Raw genomic sequence first — 18,655 nt, forward strand, 5'->3', positions numbered from 1 at the left:
TGTAGTACCTGCCTTGGCCGATAGGGTGGCTCTCGCCAGGTCCCAACCACTATGTCCCGTGGGTGGCGCGCGCCATGGGCCGGTCTTCTGGAACACAGGCCCCAGCATGGTAATGCTGCGACAGGGGCTGAAATTCAGCTGCCACAAGGTGCTGCTGCCTGCCCTTCCACCGAAGTGCTGTGATGCAACAGGTTGGCATTGGCACGCGGCACAAGTCCCAAGGGAATGATCCAAGCAAACCACAGCTAGGATCGAGCTGGGATTTTCCTACTATCCCCCTGAATGTGGCTCCGTGGCACTGTGAAAACCAATCAATCCAGCCAGCAACAGCAAAGAAGGGATGTTAGAGGGGAGGGATAGCTCAGTGGTTTGAGCGTTAGCCTGCTAAACCCAGGGTTGTGAGCTCAGTCCTTGAGGGGGCCACTTAGGGATCTGGGGCAAAATCAGTACTTGGTCCTGCTAGTGAAGGCCAGGGGGCTGGACTCAATGACCTTTCAAGGTCCCTTCCAGTTCTAGGAGATAGGATATCTCCATAAATTTAAAAGCACAAAGCAGGTGAGGTGAACTGAATCCAATCCATGCACTTAGTGTTTCTGACAGCACCCTGCTGTAGTGGGGTGAATGCAGGGAGCTAGAGTGGGGTTGGGGGAGGGCGGAGCAAGCAAATATGGCCAGTATCTGCCCTGTGCTTTAATCAGAGGGGACCAGCTTCATTAATGATGTAAGTGCATGCAATTTCTATTGACTTCAGTAGAAATGTGCTCACTTATGCCAAGGCTGAATTCAACCTTGTGTGTTTTGGTTTTCTGCTTCTGAACAAGCTGATGCATTGCATGCTGAGTCCCTGTGGCATACCACTCTGGATTACAGAAGAGGGTGACTGCAGTCTGCACTGTTTTCTGTAAACTAGAGCTGCCATTAGGCATCTGGAAAATTGCCAGAGCATCCTTAGGCTAGTATTTTTTCTTATTTCCAAGAAACCGACTAAGGCAATTCTGGTCTGCACATTTGATAAAAATAAACTCTTGTGCCCGACACCTGCTCAAGTCCTCCCATCAAGGAAGCATTAATGCAATAATTTAAAATAGCAGACTATCCAGGCATGGGCTAAACATCACTGACTGTTTACTTGGGTTTTGTAGCATCCCATGTTCATGGAGATTTTAAAGCTGCCCCAAGGAGCTCCTTGGGGCAACTTCTCATCATATGTCTGTGATATCCACCACTTGGTTAATAGTAAATAAATAACAATAATCATTTTTTGAAAATCCTCATCCTTTGAGCCTCATCCCAACACATATCTGTGCTCTGACACCTGCTAACTTTTAGCAATTCCTCTCCCCACCCGCACTTTAGGATGTTAGGAGAGGCGCCCTTTGCCCTATGATTCAGAGCTTGTTCCACTCTCAATCCATGTCTGTTTAGCTCATTCCACTGTTGAAAGAGCTCTCAAACTTTAAAAAAAAAATTATTATTTTTTCTATGATGACCTTTTCTGACCGCAGATGTATTACTGGTCCCCTTACCCACAATCCCTTTTCCTCCTTTGTATGTCGAATCACCTGTTGATCGCATACATATCCATTTGGTTTTATCCATTTGAAATGTTAAAAGAGGGTTTTACATTTTACAAAAATTGTTTTAGTTAGGTTTTAATTATGTCGCATTTTCTGCTGATCTTGTTTGTGGTGGGGGAGGAGGGGCGGAAGGATCTGTCCATCTGAGTTATCATATGGGACCCATCACTGTGCTGTTGGAATGGTTAGAAATGACACATGGATACTATGGTAATGGACAGCTTTGTAATCTCTCCAGTCTGGGCATTGCCTATCGCTATGGTTTCTGAGCACCTAGGCAGGTGGGTAAGTAGAATGATGATGTTAATTGGTAGTGTGCCTTGCTGAGAATCCAGGAAGGGACTCGTTGGCCATGATCAATCTCTTACTTCACTAGGAGTGCTTATTGCTCTGTCTCACCCTTAACACACTCCCATTGATGTTTCACTTTTAAATTCACTATGCGATTTCATTTAATTGTTTTTGGCCCAATTCAGGCTTTTCACTCTTGCCTTAAGTCTGACTGCTCCCACTAAGACAGACATCAGGACTTCCAACCCCAGATGGAAATAAACAATGTACATTATACATCTTTGCACAGCCATCTCCACTCCCGTGCATCCAACATCTAGCTGCCTCATGATGTCATTTTCCTTTTCAGGGTAGGTGGAGTGGCTGAATTCAGCAGTACTACAGTCAAAGACCAAGTCTCACCACCTAGGGAAAGCAGCTTCCCTGCACTATACCACCTGAAGGAAGCAGTGCAGCCTGCAGTAAAATCCTAAACTGGAGTGGTTGGCTTGGGCCATGCTTGGGAGAGGAGAGCAGCAGCACATGATGATCAGATGGATGTAGAAGCTGCCCACAGCCATCAAAAAGGCAACAATGACAAAGAACTGTTTGGCTTCTAACACTGCTGGAGGGGAAAGAAAGAAGCTGGAAACACCAATACCTGGGATAGAAAGCCAGGAAGTGAGGGTGGATGGAGTTGAGGGAGACGGAAGGGAGAGTGCCCAATAGGAGTGGTTGCCTGAGCTTTAGTTGGTGGGGGTTGGTGAGATTATACAATTTTGCAGAAGTGACCCAGTATCTGGTGCAGCCCTCCCCAGTTAGTAAACATAGAGACTGTTCCAGCCATCCTCACTCTGCTTGTAGCTCTCTCCACAGTTGGCTACATGGTCAACATTGTGGCCCAGCCCCATTTGGAAGCCCTTTACTCAGCTCTGAAAAATGGCAGCATTGCCAGCCGTGCAGAATCCATGCATCAAATATAGGATGCTTTGGCATTTGCAGTAGTTCAGAGGTGCTGAGAGTGGTTGTTACAGTAAGAAATTGAGAAAATCCTTCTTTCTCCATCAGTCCCTTCCTGTTAGTTAGCAAGGAATATGAGCAAAGAATGAAACCAAATGAAAATGTACAAAAGAGACAGGGAGGCAGCAGCTGGAAAAATGAAAGCACAGTATACATTTCAGTTTAAAAAACAAATCACTGAACTCCCCTTTCAGGGCTAGTCCCTCTAGGCCAGGGTTAAATCGCAATGAGAAGGGAGTGGTTTGTGTGGGAAAGGCTTGCATGGTTGCTGTCTGTGCTGGATTTATTCTGTGCATAAGGCTTCAGTCCTCAGGGTCCTTAATAATCTGGCACAGCAGCACAAAGGTCACTTAGAGCTAAGGAATACCCCAACATTCAAAGTAGAACTTGGTATTTGTCACTTGTGGGTTTTGGCTCTTTGCACTATAAATTGAAGTGCTTGAGGAGACTTGGTGGAAGCTTCTAAAGAAGCTAGAAATGAAAACAAACTACTTAGAGCTTCTGCACTAGTCAGTTCCCTTGGTTTCTTGCTCCCTACGTCAGTGGGAGATGAGGAAATGATTGCAGGATGCAAGTGCTGCTGAAGAAATGAATCCCCTTCCTAAGAGAATGTAGTTTTCCTGGCTCCAGTTTTTGCACTGCAAGTGAAGGGAAAAATGCCCAAGGGGAAGAGAGGAAATGGGATTTTGAATTGTTGCAGCTTGAAGATAGGAAATTCCTTTCATACCATCTCTGGTGGCACATGAATAGGCTTGCAGCTGCACTGGAAGCACAAAGTGCAGGTGATACTTATAATAGGAATAACATCTCCCATTTCTGGGGTTTTCCACTTTTCTCAGTTCTGTATATGGCACAAACATGGCTGTTGTGATCTGAGTATTATGTGACAATGCTGTTTCTGCACACTCCATGTGAGTTTTTTGGGGTGGGACAGTTATTATTGATTTTATTGTAGTACCCCAGACATGGACCAGGACTCCCTTGTGCTAGGTGCTGTACAAATACAGAACAAAGACAATCCCTGCCCTGACGGGTTTACAATCTAAGTTTAAGACAAGAGACTAACAGATGAATACTGAAAGACAGATGGGGGTGTACAAGGAAATAATGAGACAATATTGATCAGCATGATAGGCTGTGGTCTCAGCACACCAGTGGCCTAACCACTGTCAATTTTTTTGTAGGTATCAGAGTATCTTTTTCTGTTTAAGCACAATGCCTAGTGAGGTGCACCAGCTTAATGTGTGTGATCAGATATGCACTAGACTCTCCAGTAGGGTTACCATACTTCAACAATCAAAAAAGAGGACGGTGGGAGCTCCGCCCTAACCCCGCCCCTGCCCCTCCCACTTCCCGCCCCCTGACTGCCCCCCTCAAAACCCCCAACCCCCCCCCGCTCCTTGTCCCCTGACTGCCCCCTCCTGGAACCCCTGCCCCTAACTGCCCCACAGGACCCCACCCCCTACCAAAGCCTCCCTGCTCCTTGTCCCCTGACTGCCCCCTCCTGAGACCCCCCCCATCCTAACTGCCCCCTAGGACCCTACCCCCTACCTGTCCCCTGACTGCCCAAAACCTTATCTACACCCCCACCCACTGACAGACCCCCGGGACTCCCACACCCCATCCAACCACTCCCCGCCCCCTGACAGACCCCCTCCCCAGAACTCCTGACACATCTAAACCCCCCTGCTCCCTGCCCCCTGACTGCTCCGATCCTTCTCCCCACCCCTGCCCCCTGACAGCCCCCCCAGAACTCCCAACCCCCCTGCTCCTTGTCCTCTGACTGCCCCCTCCTGAAACCCCCCCATCCTAACTGCCCCCCCTAGAACCCTAGCCCCTATCTGTCCCGATTGCCCAAAACCTTATCCACACCCCCGCCCTCTGACAGCCCACCCCAGAACTCCTGACCCATCCAACCCTCCCCCTGCTCCTTGTCTCTTGACTGCTCCCTCCAGAACCCCCCTGCCCCTTCTCCGACCCCCTGGCCCCCTTACCGTGCCGCTCAGAACAGCATGTCGGGCTCCACGCAAAGCCCAACACGGTGCCGCGCTCCCCCACAGAGCGCATAGCCCGGTTCCCGCCCTCGCAGAGTGCTGCTGAGCAGCGCACTGGGCAGCAGGGGAGGAGGAGCAGGAGGAGGAGCTCCAGACTGCTGGAGGCCCGATGCGAATGGCCGGCGATCTGCAAATGCAGGGAGGGGGAAGGAGGGAGAGAGAGGAGGGGAGTGATCTGAAGCTGCAGGGGAGAGGAAGGGGGAAGCAGAGGAGGGGCTCTGGCTGCTGGAGCCCCGTGCGAGTGGCTCGATCCGGCTGGCTGCCCTGTCAGCCGTGCCGCGCTCTGCATGGGGGGGGGAAATCCGGACATTTACAAATTCCCCCCGGAGCCCGGATGCTATTTTTAAACTCAAAAAGCCGGACATGTCCGGGAGAATCCGGACGAATGGTAACCCTACTCTCCAGTGTGTATTACAGCCTGTTTCTTACTTACAGCTAAAGAAGTTACTCCTTTTGCTCTAGTGAGAGGGGCTTGAGCTTTTAATGCTGAAGATCACCCAATCTGAGCCCCAGAAACCATATGAATGATCGTGGCCATATTTATAACACTGGTACCTTGTGGAAAATAAATAACAAGGTGATGGAACACAACATTGAGCCAGAATGTTATCATAGTACATTGCAATGTTATCACCTGATTACACAACTCAGTTACATCTTATCAGAACACCTGCATGCCATAGGCCTGTGACCTCATGTCAAAGATGTCATTCCATTGCAATGTCATCACCCCCGATGTAACATGATGTCATCATGTCAGGACACGATCCTCTCCTAATGGTGAGACTTAACTTGATAGTGTACCACAGAACTTGGAAATGATTTTGGACGTGTAGCTGTGGGGTCCCCTGTGGAGCTGGAGCTATGCGGGCAGTCTTAAACAGCCTGGAGCAGGTGGCACCAATAGTGTCTCCCTAACCCTTGCCCTGGGCAACACCAGCCACACCATCCTCTCCACAGCTAGGACCAGCAGTGCCCCCCGAACCCCACTACCCTCACCAGCCATGCCCACAATCGATCCCCCACCCCCACCAGCCATGCCCCAATCCCCCACCAGCCATACCCCCGATCCCTGACCCCCACCAGCTATGCCTTCGATCCCCACCACCAGCCATTGCCCTGATCCCCCCACCAGACACACCCCCAATCCCCCACCAGCCATACCCCCGATCCCCGACCCCCACCAGCCATGCCTTCGATCCCCACCACCACTAGCCATGCCCCCAATCCCCACCATCACCAGCCATGCCCCGATTCACCCACCAGCCATTGCCCTGATCCCCCCACCAGCCATGCCCCCGATCCCTGCCTCCACCACCAACCATGCCCTTGATCCCCACCCCCATCACCAGCCATATCACCATCTCTGCTACCACCACCAACCACCCCCAATCCCCACCACCAGCCATGTACCCATCCCTGCCGCCACCACCACCAGCCATTCCTAGGGTTGTAGGATTGCTAACTTTCTATTGGCACAAAATCAAACACCCTAGCCCGCCCCCTGCCCCGAGGCACCCCCTCCCGCTCACTACATTCCCCCTCCCTCAGTGGCTCGCTCTCCCCCACCCTCAATCACTTTCACTGGGCTGGGGCAGAGGGTTGGGGTGTGGGAGCGGGTGAGGATTCTAAATGGGGGTGTGGGCTCTGGGGTGGGGCCAGAAATGAGGGGTTCAGGGTGCGGGAAGGGGCTCTGGGCTGGGGCAAGGAGTTGGGGTGCGGGAGGGGGTGAGGGCTCTGGCTGGGGATGCGGACTCTGGGGTGGGGCTGGGGATGAGGGGTGTGGAGTGCAGGAGGGGGATCCAGGCAGAGCGGTTGGGCTGAGGGATTTGGAGTCACCGCCCCCCAGCTCCTATTGGCTGGTTCCCGGCCAATGGGAGTATAGAGCCGGTGCTCAGGGCGGTGGCAGCACGTGGAGCCCTGTGGCTGCCCCCGCCCAGGAGCCGGACCTGCTGGCCACTTCTGGGGCACAGCATGATGCCCCAGGACAGGTAGGGACTAGCCTGTTTTAGCCCCGCAGCTAGGGTGACCAGATCACCACACTAAAATATCGGGACACATTGGGGTGCCATCAGCCCTGCCCACAGTCCACCCCTGCTCCTCCCAGGCTCTGCCCCCACTCTGCCCCAGGTCCCGCCCCTTCCCTGCTCAGCCCTCCCAACACGCCCTTCCTCATCCCTAGCCTGCCGCTGGCTTGTTGTGTCCCTCCTCAGACCCCCACCCACCACTCGCCTCCCCGCCCGCTCACTCGCCCGCCTCTTCACCCTCCGCCCGCTACTCACCCCTACGGTGCCGACTTCCCCTCTGCTGGGTGGGTGCTCGCCCACCCCCTGCCTCTTCCTGCCCCTGCACCGCCCTCGCCCTGCCCCCATTACACCCTCTTCCCCCAAGTCCCTGCACCTGCCCTGACTCTTCTCCGCCTCCTCCCCTGAGCGCGCCACATCCTCACTCCTCCCCCCTCCCTCCTGGAAAGCGCTAAGCGCCGCCAATCAGCTGTTAGGCGGCGGGAAGTGCTGGAGGGGGACAGGAGTGGGGACGCAGTGCACTGGGGCTAGAAGGGGAGAAGGAGGCGAGGCGGGGCTGCAATTTCCCCCCGTGGGTGCTCCAGCCCCGGAGCACCCCTGGGGGTCAGCGCCTCCCTCCCGCTCACCTCTTTATCTGAATATCGGGACAAATGGTGTCCTGATCATACATTGATCAGGATGCGGGACAAAGGGTTAAATATCAGGACAGTCCCGATTTTATCGGGAGATCTGGTCACCCTACCCGCAGCACCACCAACCAGGCCGTTAAAAGTTTGATCAGCAGTGCTAACCGGAGCTGCCAGGGACCCTTACATCCAGTTGAAAGTGGACACCTGGTCACCCTATAGGTTTGCCAGTTTTGGTTGGATATACTCCTGGAGATTTAATCACATGACATAATCTTTAATTAAAGATTAATCTTTAATTCCTGGAGACTCCAGGACAATCCTGGAGGGTTGGCAACCCGTGCCCCCGATCTCCGCTGGCCCCAGCTTTGTCCCCCAACTCTTGCTCCATACAGAATTGCCGCCAGACAGCGACACCAGCGATGTCCAACCCAAGCGCAGCCAGTGTGCGGTGCGTCGGGGCCGCCTCCCGGTCCTGGAGTAGGCGCGGCCAGACGCAGAGCCAGCTGCTGCTTCTCCACGAGGCCAGCGAGCTACTTTTACCGCGCATGCGCACCGACCCACCCCAGGTTGCAGACGCTGGGTCGCTGTGCTAGTAGCTGCCTTGCGCGTTGAACCTTCCCTCCCGCGCATGCGCTCTGAGCCCTGGCCCGGCGGCGGGGTGGGTAGCTCTGCGCCGGCGGCTGCCCCGAACGCCGGCCCAGCGCCCCAGCCCTGCTGCTGGACGGGGCCGCTCGGCCTGACATGAGGCCGTGAGCCTGCACCGCGGCCGGCTGAGGTGAGGCCGGGGAGTGCGGGGAGCCGGGCCCGGGCCCTGCCGATCCTGGCCGGGTGCGCTGGGGGCGGGGGCTGCGGGGGGCGATGAGACTTGCGGCCTGTGCCGCTGCCGCCGTGAGGGACAAGGGGTTACGGGCGGGGCGGGGCGGGCTGGCCGAGCTGCTCAGGGAGGCAGCCAGCTCCAGCCAGGCTGGAGGAGGCCGGGTCACAGGGAAGGGGTGGGTGGGTGGGTGGGTGACTGATGTGTCCGGCGGCCTTGCAGGGATCCTGACGGGCGCTGCAGCGGGCAGGTGGGGGAACACGCTCGGGGAGCACATCGCCAGCACGAGGCGTTCAGCCCCTTGTTCCCTTACAACATTTCTGTATCTGTGACTGGGAGTGTCGGACTGCGACTGACACAATACGGGGAGAAACTGACTGGGAATCACATGAGGGGAGGATTCACTGCTCAGGTGCCGTGTTCCTCCGAAAACTTGTACTGAAGTAAGGCAGTTGTCTAGCCATAGACTATTAGGGTTGGAAGAGACCATCTAGTCCAACCCCTTACATGTTTTCTACTATTTTAAAGACTTTTTTTTCTTATTACATGTGGGTGGGCCATAAATCACATCTATTTAACCCCTTGTTAATAATATGGGTTGAAACTGATTTTAAATCTTACGTTGTGAGGTGCAGGTGAAATCACTGAAGGGAGGAAGAAGACCTATCACCCACTTACTTTCAATTCTCCTGTTAGTGTGTCTCAGTATTGCTGAAGTTTCATTCCACTCCCTCAACTTTTCTTATATGGATGCATCTCTGTGTGAGGTCTTGAGGTATGAAGTGCTTTTGTGGAGAAATTTTGTTTTAACAAAGGCTTTCTGGGCTAACCAGTGCTAGGCCCGTTCTTTGACAACTTCAGTGTTAAGGGGTTCTAACATAATTTTATAAACTTGTAATCTCAGAATTCTCCACAAACTCATTCCCACACTCAACTCAAGGTTCATAGTTTTTTAGGAACATGGGAGGGAGATACGATGCTGAATCAGACCAGAGGTCTGTCTAAACTGGTATCCATCTAGTAGTGACAAGTACCACTTGCTTCAGAGGAAGATGGAAGCAACCCTGTAATCTCTAGGAAGTCTAGACTTAGTGAAATTCGATTAAAGGATCTGTTCATGGATGGTTATGGGATAGCCTGTTGATCAGGGAAGCTTCTTCCTAATCATTGATATTTTATCCTTGATGCCCTGAAGCAGAAAGGCTAATATTCCCTCTTAATTTTTTCAATGGTTTCTAATGTAACTGTTAATTCTTATTATCCTTTACATGTCTAATTCCTTTTTGAAGTCTCTTAAGGACTTTGCCTTTATCTGGTGGCAGTGCGTTCTAGAGATTAATTATGCAGTGTGTAAAAACAATTAAATAGTTCCTTGTCTGAAACTGAGACTGAGGGGGAAAAAAAGTCTTTCTCCGTGACTCAAGAGCCTGTCACAAATGTATGATCTCTGTGATAAATCAGATGATTCCAGCGATGTATGGGGGGAGTGAGGGAATAACTTGATTAAAAGGCAGAAGTAACATAGAAGATCTTGGGCTATAATACTGTGAAATTCCTGTTCTTTTCCTGTCTACACTATGACTTCAGTCTTTTATCTGCTGAATGTTCAACAGTAGGCTGGCAAAACTATTTAATTGAAATCAGAATGTGAACCTAGTTTGACTTGAAGCATTAAAAGTTGAGAACTTCTTAAGTGGTGTCTAAAACATCTTGCTATACTGCGTAAGTGCTATCACTTCAAGTTGCAAACAACCTCTGTCCCAACATTCTCTGGTAAAAACTGTTGTTTTTGACCTACTCTTCAATTTCTTCATGTTTGGTGGTGGTGTGGTGGTTTGTTGTTTGTATAATTTCTGTCTGGCTAACATTTTCCCATTAAATTTCTCTTTTAGTTCTCAAAAATTGCCCTCTACACTTTCCCACAAAAGGAAGAATATATGATTAGATCAGCCATGCTCTAGAGCAGTGGTTCTCAAACTAGGGCCGCCGCTTGTTCAGAGAGAGCCCCTGGTGGGTCAGGCCGGTTTGTTTACCTGCCGCGTCCGCAGGTTCGGCCGATCGTGACTCCCACGGGCTGCGGTTCGCTGCTCCAGGCCAATGGGGGCTGCAGGAAGCGGCATGGGCCGAGGGACATGCTGGCTGCCCTTACTTGTTTAGTAACCACAATTTTGAAAGCACAAAAATTAACCTACATGATCAGTCCTGGAAAATGATATCAGTCCCCAGCTACAGTTAATTTTTTATATTGATATTGTGCTTTTCATCCCAAAGTATTTCACAAGGATATACATATGGCACTACTGAAGTCCCTCTTCAGTGGTGGGAGAAAACCAACTGATGCTGCACTTGGGTGAAAGAGCACATTTGCCAAGGACACCAGGGCAATCACCTGCTCTTACAAAAAGTACGTTAGTATCTTTCTAGTCCACACAGGATGGACAGGTGGTATTTATACAGGGTTACTGTATACTTTTTTTTTTTTTTTAGAACCCACCCTAGATTAGTGACTGCATCTTGATTGCGAGTCCTGTATGATACCCAGCTTTGGGCAAATAAAGAGTATCAGTGACACATTCCCATTAATCGGAGTTGAATGAGGTTGAGTTTGGCATTGGAGATTCCCCTGCTCCTTCAGTTTATATACTTAATGTACATTTAACTACTTTTCCCTAGTCCTTGAGCACACAATACTAGGAAACGTACATTGGGAACACTGTGGGAGATGGACTGGGTGGGACATATATAATGACTTTTTCTATCTATCTGATTTTATTTTTTTTTAAATCTCAGGTCCATTTGTTATTCTGACATTGTGGTTGTTAAGTTTGGCTGAAATATTTTATAAGGATGTTGGTCCCAGCAAGTAACTGTTTCCGTGTTGGTGCTTCCAAGTGTCATCCCTGATACAGAGGGCAGCCAGCACCTGACATTCCAATGGAAGACCCGAATATCTGAAGAATGTCAGTGCAATCCTCTGAGGCAAAGGAGCCTTCCCAAAAGGGAGCTGAATATATTTCTGCCCTGCTGTTCCTGTTCTTTGTGATACCTGTGTCTCTTCTATCGCACTTAAAATTGTCCCTATTCTTACCTTGTGCATTTGTCTCCCCATTCTCTAGACACACGAGGAAGAAGTGGCTAGTTCCATTATGTGTGCGTCAGCCAAATATAACAACCGGGGTCCAGCCCTCATCCCAAGAATGAAGACCAAGCACCGCATCTACTACATCACACTCTTTTCCATTGTCCTGCTTGGCCTTATTGCCACAGGTATGTTCCAGTTCTGGCCACACTCCATTGAGTCATCCAGTGACTGGACAGTGGAGAAGCGCAGTGTCCATGATGTGCCTGTAATCAAGCTTCCTGCTGACAGCCCCATCCCAGAACGGGGAGACCTTAGCTGTAGGATGCACACCTGCTTTGATGTCTATCGGTGTGGCTTCAACCCCAAAAACAAGATCAAGGTCTATATCTATTCACTGAAGAAATACGTGGATGAGTATGGGATGCTGGTTAGCAACACTATCTCTCGGGAGTACAACGAGCTGCTGACTGCTATCTCTGACAGTGACTTCTACACAGATGATGTCAACCGGGCCTGCCTCTTTGTGCCGTCCATAGATGTGCTGAACCAGAACACGCTCCGCATCAAGGAAACTGCTCAAGCCTTGGCACAGTTATCCAGGTACCTACAGAAACCTTACTTTGTGAATCATAAAGTTAGAGCTGGCGAGGATAAAGTTAGTGATGGGAAAAGTTCTGCAGTGAGCCCTGGTCAGAGCTGAGATCAGAATTTGGGAGAGTCTGGCATCCATGTCTCAGGGAACAGCTCTCAAATTGGCTTTAATTATTTCTTCTCTTTAGGTGGGATCGAGGCACAAACCACCTGCTGTTCAACATGCTGCCTGGGGGGCCACCTGACTACAACACAGCACTGGATGTTCCCAGAGATAGGTAGGCATCATGCTGTTTCTCTGAGTGCATTGGAGAGTGGCGTGTGTAGGATAAAATGTCTTTAAAGAGAAAGTGGGGCTCAGAACTCTTGGTAGTCCCAATATAAATGCTACAATGCCTGAGTCTTACATAGGTGGAGTATGTCTTACCCTGTTTTGATAGGAGATGGACTGTCTAGCTTCTTTAAGTTGAGAGGACAACTGTTTGCCCATGGCATTCTACAATGTTGCCCATGCTTAAATTCACAGGGAGTGTGGCCCATGGGAATATTGCAGCTATCAATGCTCCATCTTGATCTGAGCTGCTAGGCTCCTCTGATCAAGGTGAAACATTCTATGCTTAGACCTGTAGCCTCCACAGGGTGCATTTTAGTGAAGATGAAGAATGACAGACTTAGTTCCATTTAAATCAAATTAGGAGCCATTCTTGGGCTTCTCTCTAGCTGCCTCTGATGGGCAAAGTTTGGCTGCTCCTGCTTTGTATTCAAAAGAAACAATATTGCTATTCTAGCTGACTCAACATCGAATGTGATGATTTTGACACCAGAGCTTGATTTGTGTTGTGTGTGATTTCAGGAATTGCACTGATCCAGTAATTTATCGCTGACTATAACGCTGTTGGTTTTCTCTATCCTTCTCTGGCTTGTGCATTTTGAAAATTCCTGCCAGGAAATTACTAGTTTTGAACCCTTATCTTAATTGTTAGTTGTAGGGTAGGTTTCTCTACAGGCGTTCTGGGAAGGGGAAAAGAGGGAGTAAGGGTATGAAGAACATAGCTATAATAAAGAACAGACACTTTAGGTGGAAAGATGGGAAAGGGAAGAAATTTCCAATTATATTAAGCATAAAAAAGTAAATAATTTTACTTTACTGACCCACATGCAGTAGGCCTTACAAAACCAATACAGCTATTAGAGAGCAAGATGGACCTCTTCTGCCACATGATCAGCAAAATTCTGGCTAAAATCTGATTGCAAGATCTTTATTACCGATGATAGCATATGAGGCAGAATGTGGCTGGATTTTTAGATCTTGGTTTGTTTGCAACATAGGCAACAGATTGTCTTTTTATTTCAAAACAGAGTAGATTTTCTCTGCAGTGTTCAGCATACTTTTTGGAGTTACTTTACTGACATTAAACTGTAGTTGCAATCAGAAAAGGTAAAAACCAAAACACGTTAGGTGCTTTTGACACAAACTTGGCCTGAAGAGGGCAGTCAAGCATAACTCTTTTACAATCAAAACTTGTTAAACATGTAACTTCTCACACACTCGCGTTCTCTGAAGTTCTATCATTTTGAGAGTTTTTCATTTCATTTGCATTATGTTTAATAGAATGCTCTGTTTTGGTACATAATATATAATAGTAACTATACCTATGAAAGGAATAGATCTGTTGAATTAATGCAATAGATTTACTATGTGCTTCACAACTTTGTTTTATTAACCTCTTATGTATCAGGCATCCATTTAAAACTGGCCTTGTGTGTCTTGGACTTCATACGCAGCAAATATATTATTTCACTAGGTGTTTGTTTTAAGCATATGGCATACTACTGGGAGAAATCAGGTAGTTCTGAATCCTCTGAGGTCTATTAGTTACAGGGGGAACAGGGTCAGACAAGAGTGAAAGAAACTGCTTTGTTGCAACAGAAAGTCATGAAGTCCTATGTAACAAATCATGACTCTCCATTTTGTTGAAACTTGCCATCAGTGACACATTTGTTTGTAGTAGAATATCTTCAGAGAGCCTGAGTGGTAGGGATTATTATATGAGGCTTTCACTTTTGAAGACCTCACTTCAAATCTAACAAGACCAGCTGTACAGAATTGAAGGTCAAGAATGAAGTGCATTAGTAGTCTCTGTAAGGCTCTAGGACTAGACTTCCTAGGAGTGCAGCAGGTCAACATTAAAGTATACATTGGTGCTGTCTGGGAAGCTTGCACAAAGAGTCTACTTTATTTCTTTGGCATGTACCAAATCTGGTATGTGGCCCAAAAACAGTGCATTGTAAGGTTCATGAAATATGACAAATATGTTGTGTTGATTCAGTGCTGAACGTTAATCTGGGTAAAATAAGACCTTATGTGCAGAGGAGAGTAGTGATGTCTTTTATGGTATTCTTCTAGCTGGAAAACTTTTAGCTAGGTTATCTCACTAGTTTGTTTGTTTTGTTAGAGCTTTAAAACCAATATCAGGATTTCCAGAAGGCAGCTTGAAAGCTTTTGGTTTCATGACCTTGAAGATGGAAACATGGGTTGTCAGTACTAAGTAGTATGTTTAATTGGTGTAGAAACTGCTTTGCTGACAGTGTTGTAGAATATGTAGCCTTCTAGCCTTAATGCCTGGAAAACAGACTCTCTCAGAATTTTCTATCAGGTAATATAGTGGTTGCTCTCATAGGGATGAAGAAAGATTTCCATTAGCTGGTAGACAAGGCAATTCAGAACTTTTTCTTGGGGTAAATCTAAACCTAGTCTATAGAAGGAAACTTACCTAATAAGTTCCCAGGCAGCCTGCCTCCTTGCTGTTGGTTCTTGAATTAACTGTTGAGTTGGGCACTGATTAGGGATGTAAAAGTTTAACCGTTAACTGATAAGCATCAGTCTTATCAGTTTCGCTTAACAATTAAACTCCACTGCTGTCCCGAGCCCAGGATTCCACTGCTGTCCCGGGGCCTGGCAGTCAGGAGGGATGGGGGGGCTGCATAAAACATGGGGGTGCTACAGCACCCCCCCGCACTCCTTGTTTCCTGGTTAAACGTTTAACCGATAAATTTTTAATTGGTTACATGGTTACTTTTTTTAACCGCTATTTACATCCCAGCACTGAGGTTTAGGAGGGTTTACAAGACTGGGGAGAGAACTAGTGATGCTCCAGAGTAAGTATTGGACATGAACAAGAAAACTTACAGCAGAGGGGAATGCAGACAGTTTTTTGTACTTTCTGAAGAGGAAAAAAGCGATCAATGACTGGGAAGAGGTTAGGGTGGGGTGGAAGGGAGGAGAAAGGAACTGAGAACATGTTCACTCATCTTTAGCTCAATGCAATTTAAAGACTACTTGCCTTCAGTACTCTAAAGGCTAATACCTTGATTCTCTTACTGCACTGTATGATGAAAATCTGAGTGGAGTTATTTAACTGGTATTGGTTCCTGTGGGTTTATTTTGGTAAAAGTCTGTGTGATGCACACCTGCTTTCTCAAGGCTGATGAGATGCTGTCATGTTATGCGGCGGATCCCATTAAAACAATCTGGTTGCAGTTTTCTCATGAAGGGATAAAAATAACCTGGGTGTAAAAGCGCGAGAGGAGCAAGACATGAGCCAAATCCAAATTTTCATTCCTTGTCTTGCAATTGAATTAATGTGAATGAGACAAGGAACATGAAATTTGAAGGGTGGGAAATAGTCACAGCAACATTCGACACACACAGTCACTGAAGGTAGGGCATTGCAATCCAAAATAATCACTCTCTGGCTTTGGAACCTGAATTCTCACTCAGCACCTTTTTAATTTTTCATCCTGTGCTCAAGTAACCTCTTTCTCTATAATGTGTAATTAGCCAGTGCTGGTATGTTTGGGTTTGGTCACCTATACAGAACTGCAAGTTCAAAATATCTTGTTTCTGTAGCACCTTTTGTCTTGAACTCAGAAAACTCTGAAAGCACTTCACAAACTAAATATATTTTGCTTGCATCACCACTGCAGTGCAGCCATATCTGGAGTAAAGGGTGGTAGCTTTTTAACAGAACAGAACAACTCCATACTATTGTTTAGGACAGGCAGTGAAGCATCCTATAGAAACTTCAAGGTTATTAAAGCAGTTATTTATTGGAATCTGACTAGGACACCTTGCTCTGATGAAAAATAATTTAGAGTCTTTGAGAGTAATCTGCAAGTTTAGTTTTACATCAAATGTGAAAGATAACATCTCCAAACATCATGCTGAGGAATTGGTTCGGTGCTAATTCCGGGCAAGAGAGTCACGTAATGAATCATCAGTATTGCTTCCTGTCACACCCTGGCATTTTTTGGATATCTCCCATTCAAGTACTGCAAAGACATATCCCTGCTTAGCTAGTGAACTCTGGCAATATGGCTACTATCCATAATCATCTTAATCATTACAGACAATGAATGCTGCTCCTCAGAATTCTTTCAGTACTGCCTAGTACAATGGTATGTCATGTTCTGCTCCTTTTCTCCAGAAAATGGGTGGAACTGGCATTGGAAAAATATATATTTTTCTACGATGTAAATTACTTTATATGGTAATTTGAGGAGACCCAGTATTCCTAGGACAATTTAAAGTATAGCGTTCTGTAATGAATGACTGGGTGTAATGAATTGTTCAGGAAGGCTGAGTGAAAGAAGCTGAATCCAGGATTTCCTAAATTAGGGCAATGCATTCATTGTGCCACCTGGCCTTTGGGGGTGAAGTGAGGTCTGAAAGGTGGTCTCTCTACTAGCATGTTTCAAAGAAGCGCAGTCAGGAATAGCAAATGTGTAATACACTAGAGTTCAAATTTCTGCTGGCAATATGAAAGATTCATTATTTTCTCTCCTACATGTTCTTTTCCAGTCCTTAAAGCTCTTTCCTTCTGTCTGGCAAAAGGTTGCCCTACACAGGAAAAGCCACAGATGGACTATCTCCATGACAGTCAAGGCATTCCCATTGGGAGGATACACTGTATCTTCATATAGGTAGAGCCCTACACAGATACAAAATTTGTATCCGTATGTGATCCGCAGATATCTGCAGATTTGCAGGGTTCTAGATCAGTGGTTCCCAAACTTTAACAGCCTGTGAACCCCTTTCACTAACACATCAAAGTCTCGCGAACCCCCTCTTAAAAATGAATATTCCAGGGTTTTTCTCCTTTACCTGAGTATAAATTATAAAAGCAGTGATCTTGGAAATATAAAATTTGTTTTTATGACACACTATTTATTACACACTATTTATTATTATTTATCATTACAATATTTTTATTACATTATGAAAACGGCAACACTCTTCCAAGATCTCACTTTCGTAGCTTGTATCACTATGGGCTGGTCCACACTAAGCCCCCGTTCGAACTAAGATATGCAACTTCAGCTACGTGAATAACGTAGCTGAAGTCGAAGTATCTTAGTTCGAACTTAAAGGTACTTATCGCGGGTCCACACGCGGCAGGCAGGCTCCCCCATCGACTCCGCCTACTCCTCTCGCAGAGCAGGATTACCGGCGTCGACGGCAAGCACTTCCGGGATCGATTTATCGCGTCTAGACAAGACGCGATAAATCGATCCCAGAAGATCGACTGCTTGCCACCGAACCAGCGGGTAAGCATAGACGTACCCTTTGAGTAAGCCTGTTATAAGACAGGGCTCCTATGTTTCATCAAGGAGTATCAGATGTGAAACAGCATGAAGGTATTTAAGCAAGCCAACTTAAAGAGTTACTCCTACACAAGCATTCAGTTCTTGAGCAGTCCAGGCAAACAGTGAACGTTACAACAAAGCTTAAACTTGTTCTTCATAATAATTTTAAAAACAATACTAGCAGCCTATTTAATTTTAAAAACAGCAAAAAATATTCACCTCCCTTTCCGTTTCTTAGAGTCTTGAAGTTTAAATCTTCTCAGTGTGATAGATATGCTTGCTTTGATCTGCTTAGCTCTTGGAAGTCCAGGTGCTCCGGGCTGCTGGCCCCGTGCTGCCCGGGGTCCCTAGGGACAGCTCTGTCCACCATTAGGGAATTTTTTCCCGAGAATCCCCTGTAACATTTTGTGAACCCCCAGGGGTTCACGAACCCCAGTTTGGGAACCACTTCTCTAGATATACACCTCTACCCCGATATAACGCGACCTGATATAACACGAATTCGGCTATAACGCGGTAAAGCAGCACTCCGGGGGGGTGGGGCTGCGCGCTCCGGCGGATCAAAGCAAGTTCGATATAACGCGGTTTCACCTATAATGCGATAAGTTTTTTTGGCTCCCGAGGACAGCGTTATATCGGGGTGGAGGTGTAAAATTTGGATCTGCATCCATCTGCAAACATGGTCTGCGGATATCCATGGCTATAAAGCGGATATCTGCAGATTTGCAGGGCTCTACATATAAGGAGGTTTTCTAACCTATTCTTAAAAATCTTCAGTGATGGGGATTCTACAAACACTTGTCGGGAATGATTTAGGCATACTTGGTCTTCCCTCAGCACGGGGGGTTGGACTAGATGACCTCTCAAGATCCTTTCCAGCCATACATTTTTATTGTTCTATGATAACCATCTTTTATTACTCTTCTGTTTCTCAGTAGACAGTACTAC

At 47.5% G+C, this 18,655-nt stretch overlaps 1 protein-coding gene across 2 annotated transcripts in view; it reads left to right on the forward strand.

Annotated features, from left to right (window-relative positions):
• The first annotated feature begins 8,211 nt into the window (after positions 1-8,211).
• Positions 8,212-18,655, forward strand: part of EXT2 (exostosin glycosyltransferase 2) — a 110,117-nt gene continuing 99,673 nt past the window's right edge. For both annotated transcript variants that reach the window (XM_024214540.3, XM_024214549.3), the window contains exons 1-3: positions 8,212-8,349; positions 11,505-12,070; positions 12,250-12,339. In XM_024214540.3, coding sequence (XP_024070308.1) covers positions 11,535-12,070; positions 12,250-12,339 — 626 coding nt within the window. In that variant the 5' untranslated portion in view covers positions 8,212-8,349; positions 11,505-11,534. The remainder of the gene's footprint in view (positions 8,350-11,504; positions 12,071-12,249; positions 12,340-18,655) is intronic.

The sequence above is a fragment of the Terrapene carolina genome, unplaced genomic scaffold, assembly GCF_002925995.2.
Source record: "Terrapene carolina triunguis isolate 2854851 unplaced genomic scaffold, T_m_triunguis-2.0 Scaffold96, whole genome shotgun sequence".
Taxonomy (NCBI): Eukaryota; Metazoa; Chordata; order Testudines; family Emydidae; genus Terrapene; species Terrapene triunguis.